Source organism: Tasmannia lanceolata, unplaced genomic scaffold (genome assembly GCF_043159265.1).
Source record: "Tasmannia lanceolata isolate RefF3 unplaced genomic scaffold, GAP_Taslan_0.1 ptg000024l, whole genome shotgun sequence".
Taxonomy (NCBI): domain Eukaryota; kingdom Viridiplantae; phylum Streptophyta; class Magnoliopsida; order Canellales; family Winteraceae; genus Tasmannia; species Tasmannia lanceolata.
The window spans coordinates 4,593,215-4,620,156 of NW_027518701.1; the positions used below are offsets into that span (position 1 = coordinate 4,593,215).

Here is a 26,942-nt window from a genome sequence, read left to right on the forward strand (position 1 = left end):
AAGGTCTATGTGTTGGTTTTAAGAGAAAAGTTCGTTAGGATCCAAAATGAAGTTGAGAAATTAAAATCATAGAAAACTTTTCAATTGAATTTTTTTCCAAAATAATTAATAGATTATAGAGTGAAGCTCATGTATAAACCCATTTGAGTGATGTTATACAAGATCAACAGTCAATACCAAATCTCACCAAGTAAATAACTAAAAAGTGGATAAGGACTATCCACACCCAAACAGGCCAACTGATACTGTTAGCATAGGCATTCTTAAATAATAATAAAATGTCAGTTCAGAGGGTTAGATCATCATATGAAGATGATTTTTGGGGCACAGCCTATTTAGGCACCATACAAAAAGAATGGTTTGGATCTTCGTACAGGGAAGGCCCATTGTATTCTTCATAATACGCGCCTACATCATAAAAAATTGCCGTAAATTACATTTTCTGTATTCTTCATAATACGTGCCTACATCATATAAAATTGCCGTAAATTACATTTTCTATTAATTAATAAGATAATTACATAATGGCAGGTGTTAAATTTTTAGCTTTTAATTTTTAAAAGTTATATAAGATGCCATATTATAATTAAGAGGCTAAGTATGTACATGAATCGCCCTGTTTTCATGGAACCGACTAGTTCAAAAAATTCACATTGTCTAATTTGTAAACCGGATGGTTCAAATGGGTTTGTAAAACTTATGCCGGCTTGAACAAGTCGGGCCGAAAAATGGCCGGTTTAGGTCAGACCGGGTCAGACTAGCCGGTTCGGGCCGGTTTTTTAATCTGTTGATGAGAAGTACAAAGAAGCGGTTAAAGAACTGTTGCGCAGCTGTCCACGTTCAACTGATAAAAAGTTGATCAACAATCGCGATCATCAAACCGACATGTCATCTCTACATAATCCGCCAAGACAATGTAATGTATGATATAATTCCAACTGGTGGAAGCTGTGGGACCCATATCATCTAATGGTTATTCCATCAAGTGGGTCCCAATGGTTCTACAATCAAGACCGATGGTGAACAAGCAATTACAAGGAGCTCGACCACTAGAAGACCTTACATGCATCATTGTACAAAAAGCATAACAAGCAATTACAAGGAGTTCCACTCAATCTACTTTCAGATGGTATATGATTTGTTATCAAAACCTTCTCTCACACCACACAATCATAGGGATCCAACACATTGCAATGCATGCTATATATATTTGTGTGGGTGTATAGTCACTTTATCATAAAAATCTGCATAAAAACCTTCAATAACACATGGAAAACAATTCTCTTTCATTGAAGAAACACTGGGGTGAGAGAAAAAATAACAGAATTGATAAAACCAAAAGGTTTATGATCTGGGTTTTTCTTCTCATTTGACTGATGGATCGTTTTTTCACTTTTCGATGATAGGTTTTTACATTGCACTAAATAATTTGTTGTTTTGATGTGTATTCAATGAAAGATCTGACATAATATTACCAATGCACCATGATGAAGCTCAATCGCCAGAGCCCAATAAGCTATTGTAGTGCATATTGTAAGAGCTTCCATAGTACCTAAAAATCAAACAAAGCGGAGGACCATGAGATGCTGACAAACTTGACAAACTCAAATTTAAATCAATGGGTGAAGCAGGAAACCCGTGAACGCTTAACAAAATTCTAACACATGGTGCTTAGTATGTTTAATGCATAAGATGTTAAATCAAAGTAGAACTCTAGATGTAACTTATTCCTCAAATTGAGAAAGGCTAGCAATGCGGTGGATAGGTTGGCTAAGGAGAGTGCATATACATCTGTTTTACCCTTGGGGCAATATCTACCACAAGTAACTTTTCTGTTTTCTTCTCAACAAAGTTCATCTTTCAAAATACTGCTCGTAGTGATACTTACTAGAGGTAATACTGGGTTTATCTCAGCCAACCAGATGCTATTTTGTTAAAAATCCAATAATTTCTCAATTGAGGATCGTCTAGCCTGTTTGCCACGTGTTTTTGATACAATATTTATTTACAGGCAAAGTTAGAATAGACAATAGGTGCATTGTCAATGATCAGTAGATAAGGCTGCACAAGAGAAGTGGCAACATCTCAAGCAGCAAGAGAATTTATGTCAAAGCATGGGTGAGGCACACCATTTACCCCTCATATTTTGATATGGTATGCTCCACCATATCTAGCCAAACCTATACATGTGGTAGGGCCCACCATTTTACAACTGCATGAGTGGACCCATCATATCTACCCAAGTCCATGCATATGGTGGGACCCACTATTTTACGGCATGTTTTGATAGGGTGGGTCCTACCAACTCTCAAATTTATGCATCGGAATGAGGCCCACCATTTTAACACATGTTTTGATGATGTGGGTCCCACGATCTCTACCCACACTACAAGAAAAAACAGCTTTGGTGACGGCTCGTTTCCGACACCTTTTGCAAATTAATCGTCGCTTTATCTTTTCCACAACACAACCCGAACCAATCTTCCTCCCAGTCTTCAGATCTTGGAAAATACAATAAGTAGGGAAGAAAGAAACATAACAATTCAGATGTTTAGTCAATTGATTGACAAAAAATAAATTAATGGCAAACTTTTTTTTGAAAGTTGACATATTTCATTAATATTAAGATCGCAATCGGGATCAGTAGTCGCATCCTGCGTTACAAAATATTAATGCGAACTGGGTTGACATGCCGGCACCAATCCAAAAGATAAGTGAAGCATTGTCATTGGTTTATTATCATCCCTGCATTTACACAAAAACTGTAATCTTTGCATCATCTTCCACCCACCAAGTATATACCACCTATGGCCATCACTCACTAGCTGGCCAACAGCCTAGATCCTTTAAAGCGTTGACTGGTAAGACTGGGGACATAGATGGAATTGCCCCCTTTGAGTTTCACCCCTCCAACCCCCCCCCCCCCCCCCCCCCCCCCCCTTCTTAAAAAAAAAAAAAAAAAAAAAGAACAATCTAGCTAAAACAACCAAACAAAACGGAGCAATAGAAAATCTACAAGTCCACCGCAAACATAAACTAAATTCTGGATATGTAGCCGGTCCATACTGTTCAGTAAAGTCCTAGGGGGAGCATTCTTCCAATCCTTAAGCCCTAAAGTTGAACCTTTGATTAACATGATATCTTCAAAAGCCATTAAATCCACCCTAAGCTACCATAAAGACAGTCAAGTCTTGCTAGGATGGAATCATGTTTTCGTTATTTTCTACTAACTCCTCTCAATTTCATATTTTCCAATCCTCTCTACACTATTCCTTCTCCTTTTCCTCTAATCCTTCCCTGTTCTCTCCTTCTCTTCTAATTCCTTCACAATTTTGGTTGATTCTCCACCTTTTCTCTATCTATTCTATCTTCAACGATTCTGAATTTTGATCCGAAGAACATCTCCCTAGTCTTATCAAGATTCTCCTGATACGAGAACCCAAGAACATCTCTCATTTCTAGGAAATTGTTAAACCTCTCCATTCCGGGATGTCCAGGAACGTCAACGGCTGGAGATAATGAAAGGCCTTTACCTTTATCACTATCATATTTAAGCTGTTTTATTCGCTGAGTATCTTCTGCTACAGGGATCCCTTGCACACAATTCTTATCTGATTCCAGAGATTGATGCCTAATTTCCAGACAAGAAATAGCCGATTGCTTTTCCTCCTCCCATAGGCGCCTTTGAGTTTGCCTCTCCTTATCAAGTAACTTATTAAAGATGGGCAGGTTGCGAAGGGGGTATGAAGTTCCTCCTCACTATTCAAGGTAAACTGAGGGGGAGAGGTCCCCGAATTTCGAACGCCTGCTGCCTTTTCTTCAATCCATTGTTTCTTCAAAGGGGAGAGCAAAACCTCAGCAGAAGTAGGCGATTCCTTCCTAGCCAACTTTTTATTATACTTGAGATTTTTCAGAAGCTCTAAATCTTCTTTAACCAGGGTAATTTCCCCAATAACTATGTTACTTGGGGTTTCAGAGTGGTCACTGCTAGACATACTTGGAAGAGGCGAACTTTGAAGGGATCGAAAATATTGAAGACTATCGAGGCCACCTTCTTTTTCCTGATTTCATTTTTTCTGTACAGTCTCTTGATCTTTCGATTGAGAGCAGATAACCCTCCACGTGTCGCCAAGAAACAAGCATCCTCCTTCCCAAGACCTTTCCTGAGTTTGCTTTTTTCGAGTCGAGAGCCTTTCACATCATCGCGTTTCCCAACCATAAGAAATCTATTTTTTAATTTCAAAGTCTTCAAATCTTTTCCTGATTTTATGCCAAATGAGTCAACAGCCTCTTTTCTACCCGCTTTCCCTTTGTTACCACGTGGAGACACCGACGGTGATTTCCTTGCAGATGAAGGACCCACAAAGCCTGTAACCCTAGCCTCCCTACTTTCTGACGAAAATGTGACAGCCTCAGGGGGGACAGGTGGGTAGGTGAGGAATTCAAAATTTGAATTGGGGACGACCACCGGGACAGACCCACCTCCAGTGGCCTCTGCCACCTTTTCCGATGGAAAAACTGCCGCTGGTGATCCTATATCATCAGGAATTTGGACAGATCCCTCAAAAAGTGGCAAATTGTCTTTATTACTAACCTCTCCCTCCACCGACAATGCCAGAGAATTTAAACTGTCCTCAGTGACCACCTTAACTCCCACCAAAAATATATTAGAGTCCACCTTTAAATTAATAAACTGGGGAATTTATTTCCACAAAGAGGATATAACCAAGGCGGAGGCAAATGCTAGACAGTGAGAATGATTCCCAAAAAGTTGGGTTTCGAGGACCTGGCCCAAATGTGACCCCAGGATCTCTACCGTGGTACCAGACCACGCATGAAGAGGGATATCATAAAACCTCAGCCGAACAGGCCTGGTACCCGTGTTGTAGGCAGGGAACCAGGGCCGGAGGGAAGAAAGATACCTTCCAAAAGCCTCACCTCCACGACGAAGGATGGATGTGGCCTGAGATTCGGAATCAAAGCGGAATAAAATGTCCACAGTACTAATGGCGAAAGGCTTATCCAACTCTGGAAGGCCCCAGAAATGTTTAGCCAATGCCCAAACGTCTTCCAGAAGCCAGGAGCCAGATTTTAAAGTTCCAATAAGACAACTCTTAAGGTTTTTCTTTCTATCTCCCACCACAGAGCCTGGAACCTCCAAGCATTGGTCATTATCACTACAATCTGCAACTCGAAGCTTTTTAGGTCGCCAGTCTAACGTAAAGTTTTCTTTATGTCATGGTGCAGAACACTTCATGCACGAGGTGCGCAAACCAAAATTTCTATAGCTGCATTTTGTGCACATCCAATCACTCCCATTCGATACTGGTCTTCGATTGACTTCCACTGCTCTTTGGCCAGGAGCTTTCCTTGCTCCAAAATCCAACCTTCTCCCCCTAGTATCCCACTCTTCCAAACTCCCTAGAGAGTCGGCGTGTGAACGCGGTGCGGGCCAATGAGACCAAGGAGTTCTGTCCACACCAGCTCCTTGCCCAAAAGAGAATAACAGTCTTCTGCAGCAAAGATTAAAAATCCCGAGGGAATTAAAGACTTCCATGGAGGAAAAACCTCCATCTAAGCATGACAGGTAAGGTTCTGAAAGCCGCTCAAGGTTTGCACGACAAGTGCAGAGGAAATCTGATGAATGAGGTCCTCCCGGGGGGATGTTCTGATGACTCCTCAAGACATCCCTGATAGTCATCTTCCCCTCCTCCACCCAGATCCTTACTAGGATTTCTTTATGAAAACAACTCCATCGCTTTTTCTCTTTTTAAATTAATGGCAAACTTAGGAACACAAAGAACAGATGAAAATGAAAGGCTTGAGTGAGGGGAAGCTACACCTAATCCTGAGATAGGAGAAGTGGTCCCTTCAGCTAACGTAACACTATGACTCCATAAAGAAGATGATTGAAAAGAAGATAGTATATCGGATTTACCGGCCATATGGTTGGATGCTCCTGAATCAATAAGCCATGACCTAGAAGCAAAAAGGAAAGAGACCCTAGACCTACGATCTCCTAATGTATAGATGGAGATTCGGGGCCCAAAGCATCCAAAAACTACACTACGTGCAAATCCTTCTAACGCTTGGCCAAAACAATAGTGTTAGAGGTAAATGGCAAGCTGCTCGCATAAGGTCACAAACTGGGAGTAGAATTCTGAAACTGACTCGTTCCCACGCGTCAAATTCAAGAGTTCTGAGTACATATCACAGATTCCAATTTGTTCACTCCTGAATACAAGGTTTCTACCCATTTCAAATACATCATTGGACCACCAACCTTCAGTTCCATATTGTTCCTTAATAGAGTCTTGATCACCACATCCTCCAGTCTCCACTTCTCATACGAATTATCCTCACTGTCTTTCAATATATTCAACCTTACCTCGAGCATGGAGAAAGGCTCCAACTGCCATTCGCAGTGAAGGATAGTTCGATCCATTCAACTTAATGGATGTCATCTGTTTCTTCTGAATTTCCATAGTGGAAGAAGAGGTAGCCATAGCATACTAACGATAGATTATCACAACCACGGGCAACCAATAACAAGAAGGGGAGCACCAATCACTTGATAAAACTAATTCCAATAAGAAGAAAGGTGATGTCGAGCCTCCAAATCATACAAACTTTGATAAAATATCATTCGAAAGTAATAAACGAATCAAACCAGCCCTACATCCAATTTTTCGGGGCTAAACAAATAACAAAAAAATAACATGGAGACTTAAAGCATCAATGTGAGCGGCAAAGAAGCCTACGGCATTAATCCAAGAAAAACGGGGCACCCGAGAAGTGTCGAACATCAGAAACACGGAGGCCAGAAGAGCCGTTGGACAGTGGTGCGACGATATTAACCATCATAGAAAGTTAATATTTGTTTTTGCACAGTTCAATGAAGGAGAAAACCAAGAGAGAGAGAGAGAGAGAGAGAGAGAGAGAGAGAGAGAAGAAAGTTGGGAAAGGGAGAGAGTCAATAGCTCTCTCCTCTCACATAATATGATTTAAATATATTAGGGTTACAATGTTGAGAGTGATCAAAATACCCTTCGAACAGTTTCTTACAAAATAATGTAAGATTTAGTAGCAGCGGTACATATCAATCGCCACAAAGAAGCCGTCGCTAATAATAGTAGTTGATGAAATGAATATGGCCATCGCAATTTCATTTAAACAATGGCGACAAATACGTATCCGGCACAAATATATAATTTATTGAGTCAGCTAAGGACCGTCTCAATTTATATCTACTATGGTGACGATTTACTAATCCGTCACGAATATTAATATTTACGACGGATGTTAACTGTCGCTATACTTTTTATTATTTTTTAAAAAATAAATGGCAACGAAATAAAACCGTCACAAATGATAATACTAAAATATTAGTATAACAATATAAATGGACGGCCCAGTGCTTGAGGCTCCCGCCATTGCGGGGTCTGGGGAGGGCTATCTGTACACAGCCTTACCCTTGCTTTGCAGAGAAGCTATTTCCGTGACTTGACCCCGTGACCACCAGGTCACAATGGAGAAAAACCTTATCGCCGCGCCAAGGCTTGCCCTCTAGTATAACAATATAAATGATTAATATAAATAAAATTAATATTAAATGTGCATATTACCTGGTGGTCGTTGATCTTGTGCATTTTCAAGTTGGCAGCTGGATGTCTGGATGTGTAGTGTAAAGTTCTTCATTATTGCTACCCATACCAAGCGAAGGAATACCAGCTGACTCGGAGAAGTTAGTGCAAATCCAGAGGTTCGAAGGAGATTATGGAGAACTTTAATTGCTGAATGTATCGATCCTCAATATTAAAATAACAAGACCAGTGTCAATTCCATATGAGTGTTTAAGTATTTAGTCAATGTGTGTTAGGGGGTTTTCCCTAGCTTAGCCATTGTGAAGATTTCACCAAAGGTCTATGAGAGTAATGGTAAGTGCAAGAGGGGTGTGGCTATGAGAGTAATGGAGAAATAAGGGAACTAGGGCCCAACTAACTACCTTTAAGGCTCAAGCAATCTCATAGATAAAATAAGTGCGAGAGGGGTGTGGCTATGAGAGTAATGGAGAGGCAAACAAGAACAAGAAGGGCTGGAAATAACAACGGTTAGATCTCACCGATAAGAACGTGTGTCGCCCTTTGATCCCGACCGTAGGAGCCCTAAGATGTATGGTGGAGAAGCACGGACACCCAAACAACCCAAGGAAGCAGCAACAATCACCAATAGATTGAGCCAAGGTGGGGAAATATATTGGAAATATGCTTGTGCGCAACCCCGAACAGCAAGGCACGATGTTAGGACAGTTGGGGACAAGGAAGGCCTAGGAAAAGGGAGGGTGGATGTTGTGATGAACAGCCCCTACATGATTACCATATAGTCCTAGAACTGGGACAGCAAGATAGAAGGAAGAAGACAGCAAAATAAGGGTTAGAGAAGAGAAAATATGTGAGAAGAAGGGATAGAAAAGGAGATGGTAGGCGATTGATGCACGCTGATGCAACAAATCAGTCAAAGGGACTGATTTAGGAAAAGAAATATAAAAATGAAGGGAAAGAAATAAAAAAAAATGAGGGGAAAGAAAAGAGAGGGAATCTGAAAGGAAAAGGTTAAAATAGTTAGGGAGAGAAGAGGAGAGAAGGCGAGGCAAAGAGGTAGTAAGAGACAAGAGGGGTCGAGGGAGAGATGGGGAAGGAGAGATAGGAGGAAGAAGAAGAAAGAAAGGAGAAGAGAAAGAGAAGAAAGAAGGGGAAGGAGAAGAGATGAGCCCTAACCTGGGCGTCCAAGGGCTGCCAAAGTATTAAATTTCGGTTTTGGGAATGATTTCGGCCCTCACTGAAACCGAAATTTTCGGGCGAAATCCAAAAATAAAAAATAAAACAATATTTTAGTCCATAGAAAATTTCGGACGAAATCCCCAAAATTTCGAAATTTCGGGAAAGTATTATTTAACGAAAAAAATCTTCTTTTTGCGTGAAATCCCTCAAGTTTCGGCTGAAATTTCAGACCGTTTCAGGAATACCCGATTCCGGTTTCGTTCTCGACCGAAACCTGAAATTTTGGATTTCGGATTTTGGTCAAAATTTAAAACCTTGAGGGCTGCTCACAATTTCTCTAAAACTTCAAATCCCCCCCCCCCCCAATGGTAAATTCAGATTTTTCCCCCTTAGGCGCTTTTAAATAAGTTCTAAGTGAGAATGTGGGGCCCTCCTAAATAAACCAATAGGATATGTTATAACTTAAGTCTTAAGTTAAAACAAAAGACTTTATTATCCCCATACTTAAAAGCATAACAATTCTGAAATAAAATCTGGTCATAAACATATGCTACCCTCGTAAAGGGCAATGATAAATCAACCCCCAAATATCTTAAACCGACCCCCTATGTGTCTTTCTCTCTCCTCCGGGTTAGAGAGCGAAAGACACATAGAGGGTCGATTTAAGATATATCGGGGGTGACACTCCCCCCTCGTAAATAGTTCTTAACTTCCTCAAATCACATTCAAATTGCATGATCTTGGGCTCGTGATAGGTAATCAAAAAATCTTTCTAATGGCACCAAAAACAAGACAAATGGACAAGATTTGACACCATACACGTAGTCTAAAGGTCAATGGAACTCATGGTCAAGGCAAAGTAAGGGGTAGTGGTGAGGTGGTGATGGGCCCTAAGTGATGTGGACAACCCCCACATCTAGGCTCCATAATAACAATATAATGAAATATAAAGTCCTAGATAAATAAAAGAAACTACATAAATGGAAAGTCCCTAAAGATGGTCAGAAGGCAAGACTGCGCAGGCTGGTCACCCACAGACAAGTGTACAACGGCTCCTACCTAAACTTCCGGAATCCATCCTATATGTGCTCATACAAAATTTAATAATCCATTTGTAATATAGATAAAAAGGATTTGAAAACAATTTCACATATAAAAATCAATTGAACTATACATCGTTAAATATCCAGTCATTATCACCGTACAGTTCATGCTCTTCTACTTCAACTACATTAACACTTGTCCTAACCCATTTGACATCATCATTATCTAATTCCATGAAAGTTTCTTCTTGCTGGAAGCTGTTCTAAGCGATAGGGAAATACAATTCATCACAATTAACATTTGCATTGCCCGGCATTGAATCATAACACTCCCCAGCTGTATTTCTGATAACTAGCAACCAGCCTCTATTAGTAGCTCTACTACTTTTTCGTCTATATTAAATACTCGTCCGCCTGTGAATCCAACCCATAAGGTTCTTCTATTTTTTACGTTTTGTTGGTATTCACAAGTGCGTATCCATATTCATCCCACTTAATCCCAGTCCCATAGGTATTGACGTCGAACCATTCACATTTAAACAATACCACTTTAAAGGTACTATAGTAATCTAATTCGAGGATTTCATGAACTATACAACAGTAATCGACTTCTTCAATTATCGAATGTCTATTATTGCTAGTAAAAAAAAGCTCAGTTGCAACACTTACAACAACTCCACTATTTTGGGTCTTTGGATAATTGAACTCTGGTTGGAAAATATCTCATCAAAAAATTAAGCAGCAAATTAAACGAATGTTCGGTCCATTTACCAAGACACTTCAAGTTAAAAAGGTCTGTAACGAACGATAGCTTTGAAAGACCGTTCGGACATCCCGGGTAACACTCCTATTTGGCATCCTTGAAATACTTATAAAACTTCTCAGAATCAATATATATCAGATGATCTAGGTCTTCATGTTCATCTGACCTACCATCTGGACTCCTTCTTTGAAAAACAGCATGTAACATTCCATGCATATCGTCGTCCTCAGGTCTCGTTCAACATGCTAATAATTTTCAGAAACTTGTGTGGAAGACGTGAGGGCTGTTATTTCTCCACGGCCATGGGGAACCCAGCAGGTGTAATTTGGCATGAATCCAGAAACTATTAAATGCTCGTATATAATTTAAGGCTTTCTCTACATCAATGATACGCATTTCCTACATGGACAGGTCATTTCTTCATCTCTCCTTACATGAGGAAATGCAAAATAAATGAATGCTTTAATTCCATTTAATATTCTATTGTTGCCCTTGACCAATACATCCAACTCCTATCTGTTTCCATTTTCATTCTATCAAATTATTTGGTCATGTTTATATTTGGATGTTAAAAATTAAAGGAAAAACTATAAAGGACATAAGTGCTTAAGTATTAATCAAAGAATAAGGAATCGTAATAGAATATAAATATGGCAACAATCCCTCATCACGGTTTGGAGCCATCAGAAAAATAGAGAAATCAGCTTGTTATACCATAACACAAAACCCTAAGCCTAACCCTATAACATAACACCAGAACTTGTTAGCCCAAGGATTCAACCTTAGCCACTCTCTTAAGTCATGTTTTGATGGCAACAAACAAAATAAAAAAATTTATATTATTTGCTATACTAATGCTTGAACACTTTTTAAGAATACTCTTCTAAGGTTAAATTAGAGTAGCTTGAAGCAGGGGATCAAGACATGGAGCTTGGGGGCATGAAGCCAAAGATTGAAGTATCTAAGTGAAGATCGACGATCCATGGAGCATGAAGAAAGAGATTGAAGATATATTGATCAAGCATTGAAGAATCAAGATTGAAGATTGAAGACTTATTGAAGAATAGAAGAAGGGAAGTTTTACATAGTTTGTAAACTAATCCCTCAATGATTTTATAAGTAAATGGCACTTAGGAATGTTAATCAAATTAAGAACAAACATAAAAGGCATTAAACATGAGTTTAAGAAAAGAGAAAATGAAACCATTCAAAAAAACAAAAAAGAGAAAATGAAGTCTGATAGAAACTGTGTGAAAACTGGATCCACGGTAAACCATGACCTTCCACAGTCAAACATGGACAATGCACAGTGGACCGTGGACCATATAGTGCATTTCCTACAATGGTCCGTTTCCAAAGGCTAGTTCGACAGTCGACCGTAAGCTCGTCCGTTTGGCCCATAAAGCTCCTATAACGGCTATTTCTCTGCCAAACTCTATAATGTTGTGTTGGTCCATCAGCCCACCGATGAAAGAGGCGAACAACAACCTCCTACTGAGGACTGACTTTGGAATTAAGGAGGTTTTAAGATAAAATAGAAAGGTTGAATGAGGATGATGCATTAGGGATATAAATTTATATTCTTATAGGAGATTTAGGTTAGTGTTTTTTGTTTCCTTCCCCCGATGAGTTCCTACTTTTGTTCTTGAAGGATTCTAGCTTGTTACTAGACTGTTTTAGAAGTGTTTCAGAAAGCATATAGAATATGTCAACAGTGCTTGTGCCTAGTTAGGAAAGTCCTTGGGAGGTGAAAAGCGTAGATTTATATGATGTAAAAAGCTTTTCGAGGGAGATCTTGATTAATTACAGGTTACAGAGATTTTAAATATTTTTTCTGTGTTGCTTTCTATTTGAAACAACATCATATCCTGCTCCCTAGCTTGTCCTATTTAAGCTATGTGCTTGGCTTCTTTTGTGGTATTGAATTTAAGATTCATGGTTGTGACTTCTTTTTCGTGTTGCTGCATCAAAATTGGTATTAGAGCAGTTTAATTCCTGAATTGAAAACCCTTCTATACAATATACATGGGATGATCAAGTGTTAAATACCCATTCTAAAAGTTTGTTACATGTGAAATTATATCACCACCCGATCGCGTATTGAGTTGCGTGCTTCTGAAGAAATAGAGGCGCATTAAGTATGAGATTCTTGCAACTATAGTTGATGACATTGATATAGAAAATTAAAGCACTCATAATACCTCTGTACTTGGAAATTTTGTATCATGGAGACAACATGACTTGCTGGCACAAGATGAGGTCCGACACACTCTTTCCATGACGGTCAATCCTTCGAGAACAGTTGACTCCTCCATCGAGAATGTTTCGTACCACAACATTCAAAGAATGGATTCCCTTGGCTTCATAAATCTCCACTCTTACGTGTTCGTCAACCCAATTGTTTCTTTCCTCAGTGGCATAGGGATCGGGCAATGAGGATGCATCTACAAGCACTGAAACTACTCCCTTCACCCATTCGGGTGTTATAACCGCCTTCAGCCTCTCAATATCTCGAGGGTAATGAGGGATGATGGAGAAATTCAAGTCATTTCCTTTATCTCCAGCCCTGCTATGGGCTACCTGATAAAGAGGAATTTTCTGGCCAGATGGAGCTGGAGCCGGCAACGAGAACTCCACGCAAGTGTTACACCCACTTTCTAATGTGGCCGGTGGGACGGACAATATGTGTGCAATATGTGGTATCTTTGTGTCCACAAAATCCATCTTTTGGAAACATGACTTGGTATTTTCGGTTCTTTTGGCTTCCATTAGCCAGAAAATGCAATCACGTCCAACCTGAATGGAAAAAACAAACCTTTTATTATATTGGATGTTGCTACTGCCATGGACTAAATCAATCAAGAACTTGAAAAGCTTGCAGAGTCAACTTGAACTGAACAAGACCTCCACCAATCAAGCAGATGAGCCGATTTTCTAAAATGCAGAAAAGCTCGGTCAAGTCCTAAATATTATTGGAGAACAAGATTTTTACTTGAGTAGGCACAACAACAAAAAATGATCTGACCCAAAACTCAGCCAGTGGTCAACCATTATACTAACTGATGATCTAATTCAAACAATGGATAAAAACTCAAAAGCTACATAGAAATAATAAGTCTGCGAACATCTGGGTTCGGCTTGGATGACTTTTTTCAACAACTTGATAACTCTTTTGAGTCAATGAAGATTCAGTTAAAACCATCAAGATATGGAGAACAACTAAGAAATAGTAAAACTGATAGCCAAGGATCTATATTTGTTTGAGTTGAATGGGTAGGCTAGGCCCACAAATGACAAGGTGGATCAGTGAATTTAACATTATGCTTAGGCCAAACCTATGTGGGTTTAGCCCACCTATTTTCTCTATCCAAATCATTCAGAAAATGACTAAGCATCTTTACACTTTGCAAAATGCAAGTTCACATTATTATGGAAAATAATCATTACCAGTTTTGTCTGAAGAATTATCTCCTTTTTGTTCCCTGTACTGCATTTCAGAAAAAGAAAAAGAAAAAAAAAGGTCAATGAACAGGAAAAAATTGTCCGTACCACATTTCTACCACCCGAAAGAGAAATCAAGTGAGAAAATGAAATTACATTTTGATTAAAAACAGATAAATGATTGTATGCATGTGGTTTTCTAGTATGGGATACTGCCCAGATTTAAAGGCGTCCATAAACTGAAATCGATGATCAAATCATATAATTCAGTCTGCGTATGTGCATGTATCAATTTAGAAACAACTATTTATCATAGGGCCAGAAACATGTGTCACTCTCAAACACGACACAACAAGTGGAAACCTGACACATTGAAACCCTAAGACAGACATAAAATATATGATAATTGTTGAAGAGTATGTAAGGGTAGTTTAGGTATTACTTGCAGTAGTGAGGGTATTATAGTCTTTGCACTCATGTTGCCCTACATGGGCCTATATATACATCATATCCATGGGAGAGCTCCTTAGTGGAGACTCACCATCTTCTCGAATCCTCTTCTTCCTCTCTCTAACCCTATTCTTAAATCTAACATGGTATCTAAGCCCTAGGCTATCTGATCCACAAAAACAAAGAAAGAAAACAGGAAAGGAAAGAAGAAAAAGAGTTCTCTCTCTCTCTCTCTCTCTCTCTCTCTCTCTCTCTCTCTCTCTCTCTCTCTCTCACACACACACACACACACACACACAACTTTCTCAATCTCTCTGTATCCCACTCTCTCACGGCAACGCCATCCCTACAATCCCTCCTTTCTTCCATACCCTCTGGCCCCACCTTCCATTCTCGCACCCTTTCTCGCCCCACCTTCCATTCTCGCACCACACCGTCCCACATCAGTGTTGTAACCCATATTCCCCTCCCCTCTGTGCCGCGTGACCCCTTGGCCCCTTCCCACATCCCGACAACCCCAGCCTTGCACGTATCCCCACATGCCCTCATCCCACATACGACTATAACCCACCTTCCTGTCAACCCATTTTTGTTGTATTCCCAAATAACTCCTCCTCCAAACCCCAAATCCCACCACCTTAACCCTAACTCAAAATCCCCAAATCCTAATCCAAATCATTATTCCAGAACCACCACCGCTAGAAGTAGTCAATCCACAACCCTATCCAAACCCTTTTCCATACAAATCTCCATCCAAAATCCCTTTTCCCATCCCCAAATCCTATTTCTCAACCCCAAATCCCTTATTCTTCACTTTCTTTCTTTATTGAATTCACCTTTGAGGTAGACATCTTCTTACCAAATCCCTTTTCGGCATCCCCAAAATCCTAAATCTCCATCCGAAACCCCAAATGGCCAAATATATCCATCCAAACCCTAAACCCTTTCTTTTGAGTCCCTAAACCCCAAATCTTTTCTTGTAAATACCATATGTAAATCCATCCACTTTCCCAAATGGGGAAAAAAAAGAAGAAAACCAAGAAAAAGATCCCTTCTTGTACACTCTTTTCTTTCTTTTCTCATTCCATAGCTCTCTTTCTTCTTCCTTGTTCTTTTTTGGTCCTAGATCCATTCTTTGTCTTCTTTTCTTGTTTCTTTCTTGTATTCAATCCATCAATCCTTTTTCTTTTCTCCATTTTAGTTCCTTCTTCTAACTCCCTTTCTTTATGGTCTAAATCCTTTCTTTCCTTCTTTATTGAGTATTGAGTCTCATCCCCCCATCCACTCCATCCTACTCTCTGTTATCCTTCTCTATATTCGTTGTGTTTCACAGGGCGTTTGCCTTGATCTCTAAGGTGCATACCAAGTGTTTCGTGGAATGTCTAAGAGAGGTGTTGGGCCTTGATTGTCTTATTTTCGTTGCAAGTTGTAGGCCTTTGGCCTCAATTTGAGGGGGAGCGTTGAGGACCCCATGTAGTTCCATGGATGGAGTGTTGCCTAGTGTTTTCTTCTTTGTTATCTTTTCTTGTGATGTCGTCTCCAGGCTCATGTAGTCTCACCCGAGGGGGACTGTTGTCGGTGATTCCTTAATGTTCTTCGTCCTTCTTATTGTGGTTGGTTGGTGATTGTTCTTCCTCGTCTGTAGTGTTTTCTTCTCTAGTTGATGTATTTCACCATTCTTCAATTGTTTGGTTTCTTCTTCGCATTGTGAGTCGTCCTTCAGCATCCTATTTCTTTGCGTTTCTACACGTGTGTAGTTCGGCCTCATATGCACCGGGCGACATGCTTTCCACCGTCGTTGGTCGGTCTTCTCTTCAGGCGACGGTTTCCCCGTCGACCTAGTCACCAAACGATGGTTTCCCCATCATTGGTTGGTTATCTTCAGGAAACGATGTTCATGCCGTCGACCTTGTCTCCAGACGATGGTTTCCCCATCGTTGGTTGGTTATCTTCAGGCGACAATGATCATGCCGTCAAATTTGTCTCCAAACGATGGTGTCCCCATCGTTGGATGGTTATCTTCAGGCGACGATGTTCTGTCGTCGACCTTATTTCTCCAGACGGCAGCGTCCCCATCGTTGGTTGGTTCCGATCACCTTTCTAGTGGTTGTTCTTCTTTTCTTGGAGTTGTGCTACTCTGCTGATGTCTCTGCCAGACAATGCTACTTCGGCATTGCTCATGCGTGCCTTTGGTGCTTATTTTTGCTCGATGGATCACTGTTATTTCCCGGCCAAGGTGTCACCGTTCGATCCTTTGTGGTTTGCAGATTTATTTGTCGGGCTCTCATTCAAGGGGAGGCCCTGTTTTAATCGCTCTCGTCGTCATGCTGATTCAGGGGGGGCACTCCATTTTTTTAATGGCCATTGATCTCAACGATTGTACTCTCATGATGGTCGTTGTCTTGTTTGTTATGTTTTTCATTATGTATTCACCACACCAGCTTGAGTAGGAGTGTTATACCAAGCTGGATGTGTGTATGAGATGATTATCTTTTTTTGTTGTATGGTTTTTATAGTTGTTTGTATGGGTATTCTTGTTTTCTTTGTACCAAGCTGGAGTTTCATAATAGGGGAGTGTTGAAGAGTATACAAGGGTTGTTTCGGTATTACTTGTAGTAGTGAGGGTATTATAGTCTTTGTACTCATGTTACCCTAGATGGGCCTATGTATACATCATATCCATGGGAGAGCTCCTTAGTGGAGACTCACCATCTTCTCCATTCCTCTTCTTCCACTCTCTAACCCTATCCTTAAATCTAAGGATTATGAAGAGAGATATAGTGCTCTGTAAGAATCGGTTCGTATTAACATAGGATATAGAAAAATATGTATGTAAATAGATATACACCTAAACTACATAAAAATTATATAAAATAAGCACCGATTAAAATAAAGATATACGGGCACTTTTTCGAAAGTGGAGTTTCCTGTTGCACAAAGTTGTAGAATAAGGAGAAGAAAGAGTTGGAAAAAAACATGAGAGAGAGAGTCTCATTTTCCATATATTAGCATTCATTATTAATATGACCAAACTACCCTTAATGAGGACAAACAATAAGAATAAAGTAAAGCATACACTTTCATGACCATCTTCGTACCAAATATACGTATGACATAAAACAACATAGTACACCAAGAGTTTCATCTTCACCGGTATGTTATCAATTTAAAAATAAAGACGGGCTGATAATTTTTCTAACCTGATTCCACCACCACCAGCTGGTCCATTTGTGTAGAGAGCTGTAAACTCTTTAACAAAATGAACCGCGTGCTCTTTTAGATCAAATAAACCATCCATGCGCAACCTTATATCCTCATTATGCCTTGAAGACGAAGTGCTCTCATTGATGTCGATTGCCTTCAGGCTATCGAGTCCAATAATATAAGAAAAAATATGATCCTTGGTGCCAGGAAACACTTCTTCCATCCACGACCTAACCTAATATAAAATACAACTGCACATTACAAGAAGTCATCACAAGAAGATGAATATTTTGCTTATGATTTTATTAAAACAAATAGTGATTGCTTTGCATTTGGTAATGACAGCATAATGTGCTGAGCATGGTTTTAAATTTCGGCTGAAATATTTTGGTTTCGGCCGCGACCGAAACGAGATTTACATGAAGTCGTTTCTTTACAAGATTTCGGCGAAATTTCACCGAAATTCCAAAATTTCGGTTGAAATTTTGTTTTTAGCCTTTTTTACAAAATTTCCACCGAAATGTTATAATTCCCGCCAAAATTTATGAAATATTCACCGAAATAGCCAAAATTTCCACTGAAATCGCCGAAATTTACACAGAAATTTTAGACATATCAGTCGAAATTAAAAAAAAAAACGCAATCATAATCATATTTTTACATGATTTCGGCCGAAATTTTGGCCCGAAACCGAAATTTAAAACCTTGGTGCTGAGATGTTGAATGATTTAACACAGCAGACATGATATCATTGATGTCAGTTTTAGAACATTTAACAGAACAAAGGAAATACAACAAAATTTATATACCAATATAGAAAAGTGCTATTGATTAATTGCACTAACCAGAAACTCAGCAGCTTCAGCACGTTTTATACATCCATGTCCTCCATATGATATCTCTCCCCAGCCTTTCCATCCACAATCCTAAATGACATAAAAATAAATAAAAAAATTGCACATGAGCACCAACTCTTAATTCTAGAACCTAAACAGTCTTGGGAGGATGAATTTCAGCAATTGAGAAGAGATCCAATCCTCAAAATATAGAGCTTCCAACAAATGTTGGAAACAATAATGATGCCCAAGTATCTAAAAGTAAGACCAATAATATTTTATGGATATAGAATGAAGGTACAAAAAACAATATTCTAATCATGGTTTTAAATTTCGGCTGAAATACAGAAATTTTGGCTTTTTGTTGGGACCGAAACCAAAATCCAAAATTTCGGCCAAAGTCCCAAATTTCAGTACATTAATGAAAAATTGCTTTTTTTACCGAATTTCAGACGAAATTTCGGTTTCGGGATTTTATTTTTTTACCAAATTTCAGCCGAATTTTCGGTTTCGGCTATGTCCAAAACTGAAACCGAAATTTAAATCCTTGGTTCTAATACACATTTAAAGAGGATGTTACCTTTGGAATCAATTGCAGAAGCTTATCAGGGAAACAATGGTCGGATGGTTTTGCTCCAACACAGAGAACTTTATCATTTGATAATGACTGGAAGGAAACGTCTCGGAAATCTATAATCTGGTTTTAGGAAGTCATAGTCAATATTTTAATTCAATTTTCTGAATGCTAAAAGCCAATCAATTTGCAGCCCCCTTACCACATCAGGGGTAACATAAGCACCGGGATCTCCAACCTCGTAAAGTAGCTGTTGAGCACAGGTACTAAAATTTATAATGCCACCACTGCCAGCTGCCTTTGCTACACATACTTTTCCATCATACCCAACTTCAGCATATGGAAGTGACACCTCTAAAAGCTGTTGGAAAGGCATGTTTCGATTCTTATCCCCTACAATAAGATTTGGACAATAATATTGTTAACTGATCACAATAAGATGCAAACTAGGAAATTGTAACAAACTGAGAACACGAGATTTAGAGCAAAAAAGAGCACCTGGATGCATGAAATACCCCCCTGTGAGTTGACAACCACATTCTAGAAGATGACCGGCTAGAGATCCCTGTGCTAGTTGCTGAAAGTCATTCCAATTCCACCCCAGTTCGTAAACCTAATCATTCACCACTTAGAAATGTTCAATTATATGATTTCTATAACAGAAATGTTATCTAAGAAACAACAACTGCGACGGAAATTTATGCTTTGCAGTGAAGTACAGAAAGTTTATACACTTGATGTACTGTGCTACTAGCTTAAGTTATTAATAAAATCATTGAACTGATCCAAAAAAGAAAACGGAAGATTATAAAATTCATGGTTGATGTTGATTAAGGAAATCTTTCGTCTACAAAATCTACTTAGTTCTTAAATAGGAAAGTTCATGATTTTTTATGTGGCACTTTATTATGTCATGACATAAAGCCCACCGTTTCCCAGTATTAATGATCGCGAAGAGAATGTGCGGCGAGATAATTCGCGCTCTGCCATGGAGCAGGATCATTTTTCACCCAAGTGAGAGCACTCCACCGAGAAGAGATTTTTGGTAACTATGTGTGGTCATCAGGCCATAATTAAAACAATTCTTGAGGAGTGTGAAGCATCCCATGAGAACTGATATACTAGAGTTGACCCTAGAAGTGGACTTCATGCTGTCACAAGAATGCTATTAGCCATGTATGTGCTTACTAGATTGTTACTTACTGCAGTTTCAGTATTTTGTATTTAAAAAGATAACCACGATTTCTTTTTCTTTTTTTCTTTTTTTTGAAAATTAGATAACCACGATTTCTAGAAAACTATTCTGTAGCAGAACTCCGAAAAGGTAGTCGTAATTAATTTAATGGGGATTAAAAACTCAAATCATCACATAGCCCTCTATCTTTGAATAACTCCCTCTAGGCTTAACCCCTAAAAAAGGTGCTCTTGCATTTTCATGTAAGAGAAAGATGGTTTTGGAATGCTTTGAAATTTGACTAGGAAATCAGCAAGCTCAAATTATAACAGCTACTAGCAAAGTAATCATTCATGTCAGATAGGACCCACAAAAGTCCAACTAGAATCAGTCCACATCAGCTAAAATTGGCCCAATATGGCACATTTTTTTCTTTATAATCCATCACATATTCTTTTTGTATCTTTCCTTATTCCCTATATTGTTTCCTTATTTATAGAACATAGTCCTCCATATTGCGCATGAATTTTATATATTTCACTCTTCCTGACTTCCATAAAAAATGACACTACTTCTCCCATGGTATTTTCGTTTGTAACAATCAATTCCTTGCCATGCACATAAGTATCAAATATTTAAATAGAAAATTCAAGAAATCATGACCTCCCCAAGTCAACTTTTGGACAGGAACAGTTCAAGTATGGTTCCCTAACTGCTGAACCTTGGACGAAAGCTGGTGCAATTATTTAGGAACCATCACCACCCCAACAATGTAAATAGATAATTGCAATTTAGAAGAATCAATGTAATTTCCCTCCCATAACAATTATTAACACTTGTGAAATACTGTGTAGACTCCCTGTCAACTTGAATTAATGAACTAATCTTCGTTCACCAATTGAAAATGAGTAAATATTCTAGTCATCTACTTATTGGTTCTTAGAGATATTAGTGTGACAAAACCTAAAGCAAACATTGGTTCTCTGTGTGGGGGCAGGGGAGTCCGTCAACCACTTGCTTATTCACTGCAGATTCGCCAGGTAAGTATTCTGCCATATTCTTGCCAAGTTCGGTATGTCGTGGGTTTTTTCACGCTGCCTATCTAATATTCTGAGCTACCAGTACGCAGTTTCTTGGCCAAGTAAAGGAAGAATCCTCTGGAGAGTCACGATGCTGGCCATCATTTGGGCCCTTTAGAAGGAGAGGTATGCCCGGCTTTTTAATGGTTCCTCCAAATGCCCCAACCTTCATCTATATGAAGATTATTTCGGTCACTATCTCCTAGGTGTGGATTCTGCCATGCTTTTATCTTTTCTCTAGCTCGGATATTAGACGATGTTGGAAGGAGAATTGTGACATTTATGACAAGGCAGACCATACTCTCCCCAGATGGCTCCCTCCAGGCCCAGGTTGGTTGAAGTTTATCTTTGATGGTACTAGTGCTGGCAACCCTGGTCTAGTTGGAGCGGGGGGACTCCCCAGAGATGAGCTGGGGTCTGGGACTGATTAGGTGGGATTCCTCCGTCCCTTAGGGGAAAAGGATTCAAACGAAGCGGAAGTTCGAGCTGTGCTTCAAGGCATCCAGATATTGATAGCTCCTGTTTGAGTCATCTTATCATGCAGGGAGACTCCCTCAACGTCATTAGGTGGCTCGAGGCTCCCAGCCCTTCGCCATGGAGATTCTTGGAGTTTTTTTATGAGATGCAAGACCGTTTGGAGGGTTCTCCTGCCCAATTTTTCATGTGTGGAGATCGGCTAATGGAGAAGCAGATCACTTAGCTTGTTTCAGAATTTTGAACTTGGTATTGGAGATTTTTTATTTTTTGCCTCCTTGACTTTGGGACTTGGTTGTTATCTTTCTTGTCAGTGTTATGTTATGTTCCTGACCATCTCGTTTGCGGGGCTTCCTACCTGTTCTAATTAATAAAAGGGAAATGATTTCTGCGCTCAAGTGTTTTGATAAACACGCGCCCACTTGTTTGTCGTGTAGTATTTAAAGGGATGTCAGAGGATATTACGGTTCTCAAAAAGCTCTTAAAACCCTTTAAATACTACACGACAAACAAGTGGAGCGCGTGTTTATCAAAACACTTGAGCGCAGAAATCATTTCCTTTAATAAAATTATCATCTTTTGAAAAACAGGAAGAGAAGATAGAAGACAACAAGCAGCAAATGCCACTCCACTTAGGTGGCTCGAGGCTCCCAGATCTTCGCCATGGAGATTCTTGGAGTTTTTTTATGAGATGCAAGACTGTTTGGAGGGTTCTCCTGTCCAATTTGTTCATGTGTGGAGATCGGCTAATGGAGAAGCAGACTACTTCTTTGCCAGTGTGGTTTGTGAGCCTCTCTTGTTCCTATGGATCCTCCGACTACTTCGGATCCTCCTGCCAGCCCCTCGTATGCTAACAGTGTTATGGGTCACCCATCGGCTCTATCTTCAAGCTACACTCCGACGGTCTACTCTTCGTCTGTTGAGCAGTCATTTCCTCATATGACTTCGAAGAGCCTCGACGGCTCCAATTATTTGAGCTAGCGTCGGGCTGTTGAGACATATCTCCTTGCCAGGGGTAGAGTCTCTCTCTTTGAGCGTGATCCTCCTCTCTCCACTGACCCGACCTATGACAGGTGGCATCAGGATGATGCGATGGTTCGCACCTTACTCTGGCAAACCATGGCCTCCCACATAGCTAGGCTGATAATGGACTTGGCGACTGCTAAGGATATTTGGGATCACACTGCTCTTCTTTTTTATGGGGTTGATAACCTCACACGCATCTGCGCCACATGTTCAGAGTGGATTTGTTTTGAGCGCGGGGACATGTCTCTCTCCTCCCATTACAGTCGTTTTGTCTCTCTCTACCAACAGCCGGATGCTTTTATGCCTCTTACTTCTAATCTGACGGTTTTAGCTCGTCAACGGGACCAGCTTAGGGCTGTCCATTATCCTGAGTCATTGGGCCCCGATTTCTTGCCATTTCGACAGCAGCTGATCGGCTCGGGTTCACTGCCCTCTCTCATAGAGATCTACTCAGGTGCCCAGCAGTGCCTCCCTGGCAGTTCATCGACTACTATTACTAGTGAGGGATCTGCCCTTACCACTTATGATAATGGGGATACATCCGGCCATGGTACTGCATACACTAGTCGTGGAGGCCACAGAGGCCGGGGTCGTAATTTTGGCGGTAGCCACGGTACTGGTGGTTGTGGTCGCCCATATTGCACTCATTGCCAGAGGGAGGGGCATAGTGTTGAGACTTGATTTGCTCTCCACCCCGAGCTCCATGCTTCCAGAGCTGCACATCTCTACTGCTGCCCCAACTGATGGCACATTCGAGACTACTAGTTTTGGACTTCCAAAGGATCCCTTTCAGTTCACCAGGGCAGATTATGAGGAGCGTTAGCGTCTTCGTCTTAGCAGTCATCCACCAACTACGAGCATTGATCAGCGAGGTAGTTCGCCTGCCTCCCTCCTCACCAGCTCCAGCTCTTGGATCATTGATTCCAGGGCATCCAATCATGTGACTGGTAACTCTCTATCTCTTACTCCATTTCAGTCATTCCCTTCTCATTATGGATCTGTTACTCTTGCCGATGGGACTAAAGCCCCCATTTATGGTGTTGGTACTCTCACCCCATGAGGGTCTTACCTTATCTTCTGTATTATGTATTCCTAAATCCCAATTTAACTTGTTATTTGTTAGTCAGCTTACTAAAGCCATAAATTGCTCTCTCATTTTTCCCTTCTTATTGACTTTTTCAGGATCTCTCGATTGGAAAGACGATTGGATCGGGTCGTGAGCTGGACAGACTATATCACTTTCAGTGCCACCCATCTCCTACCATTTTACGTAGCTTTGTCGATGCCTATTAATGGCGTTGTCGCCTTGGTCATCCTTCTCTCCAGAGACTCCAGCACACCTCCATAGTCTCCTCTAACTTACAGCCATTTCAGTGGGAGTCATGTGAACTCGGGAAACACCATCGTGTGTCATTCCCTCATAGGCTTCTTAGTAGAATTTTGAGACCCTTTGAGTTGGTCAATTCTGGTGTATGGTCCCTCGAGGACCAAGTCATTTTTTTTATATACATATTTTATTATTTGTGGATGATTTTTCTCGGATGACGGGTGTATTTACTTAAAAATCAATCTGAAGTCTTTACTGCCTTTCGCACTTTTTATGCTAGAATTACCAATCAATATAATGTTCCCTTAAATGTTTAAGAACTGATAATGCGAGAGTATTTTTCCACCTCGAATGGGTTTCAGGAGATTTTAGCTACTCATGGCATCATTCATCGATCTTCTTGTACCTACACCTCTCAACAAAATGGTGTTGCCTTAAGGAAGTTGAGATATCTCCTTGACATGGCTCGCACACTGCTCTTTCATATGCATGTTCCTAAGTGTATTGAAGTGAAGCCATTCTCACTTCTTGCTTCCTAGCTAACCGTCTTCCTTCATCTGTGTTAGGAAACCAGTCCCCCTTCTCGGTCTTACAGCATTAGGGAGACCCCTTTCCTGTCACTCCTCGGGTGTTTGGGTGTGTTTGCTTTGTCCATAACCAGGGTCCAGGTGTGATCAATTAGACCCACATGCAGAGCGATGTGTTTTTATGGGCTACTCGTACACAGAAAGGCTACAAGTGTTATAGTCCTCGGCTTCGTCGGATTCTTTGTCTCCGCCAATGTTACCTTCTGAGTCTGTTTCGTACTTTACTAGCCCTGCTCCTCTTACTCCTGGACAGAAGTTATGCTTCTTCTTCCGGTCCTCCTTGATCAGTTTTCCCCCTTCCCACACCATTGCCGACCGCGACAGCTCCTCCATACAGGTATATCAGCGCAGATCTCGGCCTCCATATCCTCCAGCTCCACCTGTGGTCATGTCGTCCCAGCCTGAGATCCCAGTCTCTACTTCTCAGGTATTGCCTCCGTCCTGTGATAATCAGTTAGACTCCCCTATAGCATCCCGTACACGTTCGCGTACTACGGCTCATCCTATATCTTCTTAAGTCTCTTATGACCATCTTACACCTACTTTTCGCAGCTTTGTATCATCGTTGTCTTCTATTTCCTTGCCTAAGTCTTTGCAGGAGGCTCTTGCTCACCCTGGGTGGCATGCTGATATGGATGCTGAGATGACTGCCCTTCAGGCGAACCATACTTGGGATATTATTACTCCTCCTCCTGGTGCCCATCCCGTTGGTTGCCAATGGATATATACCATCCCGATGAGACAGTTGAGCGCCTGACGGCGCGATTGGTTGCCAAAGGATACACTCGACATATAGGATTGATTATACCGAGATGTTTTCTCCTGCTGTAAAAATCCCATATGTGCGTGTTCTTATCTCTTTAGCAGTTAACCATGGATGGCCCTTATATCAGCTCGATGTCAAAAATGTCTTCCTCCATGGTGATTTGGTTGAGGTGTATATGAAGCAACCTCCTGGGTATGTTGCTTCGGGGGAGTTGCCCACCTCAGTTTGCCGCCTTCGCAAGTCGTTGTATGGACTCAAACAATCGCCTCGAGCTTGGTTCGGAAATTCAGTGATGCTCTCATGAGATATGGTATGAAACAATGTACGGTTGACCACTCCGTGTTTAGTCACAAGTCTGATGCTGGCCATGTTCTCATAGTTTATGGGGACGATATTATCTTTCCAGGGAGTGACTTATGTGGCATACAAATATTGAAGAATTTTCTTCAAAAAGAATTCTCTACAAAGGATCTTAGTCGCCTTAGATACTTCTTAGGGATTGAATTGTCCTACTTGGGTACTAGTCTCTCCTTATCTCGGCGGAAATATGTGTTGGATTTGCTAGAGGAGACTCGATCCTTGGGGATAAAACCAGCTACTACTCCCATGGTCCAAATACAAAACTTATTCCAGAAGAGGGTGACTTGGTAAAGGACCCTGATAGATATAGAAGACTTGTTGGGAAGCTCATATACCTCACTGTTACTCGCCCTGATATTTCATATGCTGTGGGGGTTGTTAGCCAATTCATGAGTAACCCTCGCATCTCTCACTAGGCAGCCGTAATTCATATTCTTCCATACTTGAAAAGTGCTCCCGGGAGAGGGTTACTTTTCAAGAGACGTAGGCATATGAAGTTGGAAGCCTTTTGTGACGCTAGCTGTGCTGGGTCATCAGCTGACAGACGATCTACTACTGGATGTTGCACTTTTGTTGGAGGTAACCTAGTGTCCTAGCTCAGTAAGAAACAAAATGTCGTTTCCAAATCTAGTGTTGAAGCAGAATACAGAGCTATGTCTTCATACCTGTAATGAACTTATCTAGCTTCTTCTATCTGAGATTGGGTTTACTTCATCGTCTCCAGCCAAGTTGTATTACGACAACGAAGTTGCTATCTACATTGCAAACAACCCAGTGTTTCATGAGCATACAAAGCACATCGAGGTGGACTGTCATTTCATTCGTCACCGAATCTAACAGGGCGAAGTATGCACTACCTTCACTCGATCAGCAAATCAACTAGCTGATACCTTCACCAAATTGTTGAGCAAAGCCAAGTTCAATGATATTTGTAACAAGCTAAGAATGTATAATATATTCATTCCAGCTTGACTGGGAGTGTTAGAAGTATGTTTGTGTGTAAGCCATAAGGGCATAGTAGTCACTGTATGTCATTTGTCTTTAATATAAATATATGA

General features: G+C 40.5%; 1 protein-coding gene across 2 annotated transcripts in view; it reads right to left on the bottom strand.

Moving 5' to 3' along the window:
- Positions 1-1,269: 1,269 nt before the first annotated feature.
- The window catches only part of LOC143857122 (propionyl-CoA carboxylase), a 30,494-nt gene continuing 4,821 nt past the window's right edge, over positions 1,270-26,942 (bottom strand). For both annotated transcript variants that reach the window (XM_077367405.1, XM_077367406.1), the window contains 8 exons: positions 19,590-19,704; positions 19,294-19,484; positions 19,098-19,214; positions 18,527-18,607; positions 17,678-17,916; positions 14,034-14,073; positions 12,788-13,382; positions 1,270-1,552 (listed from right to left, as the gene is read on the bottom strand). In XM_077367405.1, coding sequence (XP_077223520.1) covers positions 12,810-13,382; positions 14,034-14,073; positions 17,678-17,916; positions 18,527-18,607; positions 19,098-19,214; positions 19,294-19,484; positions 19,590-19,704 — 1,356 coding nt within the window. In that variant the 3' untranslated portion in view covers positions 1,270-1,552; positions 12,788-12,809. The remainder of the gene's footprint in view (positions 1,553-12,787; positions 13,383-14,033; positions 14,074-17,677; positions 17,917-18,526; positions 18,608-19,097; positions 19,215-19,293; positions 19,485-19,589; positions 19,705-26,942) is intronic.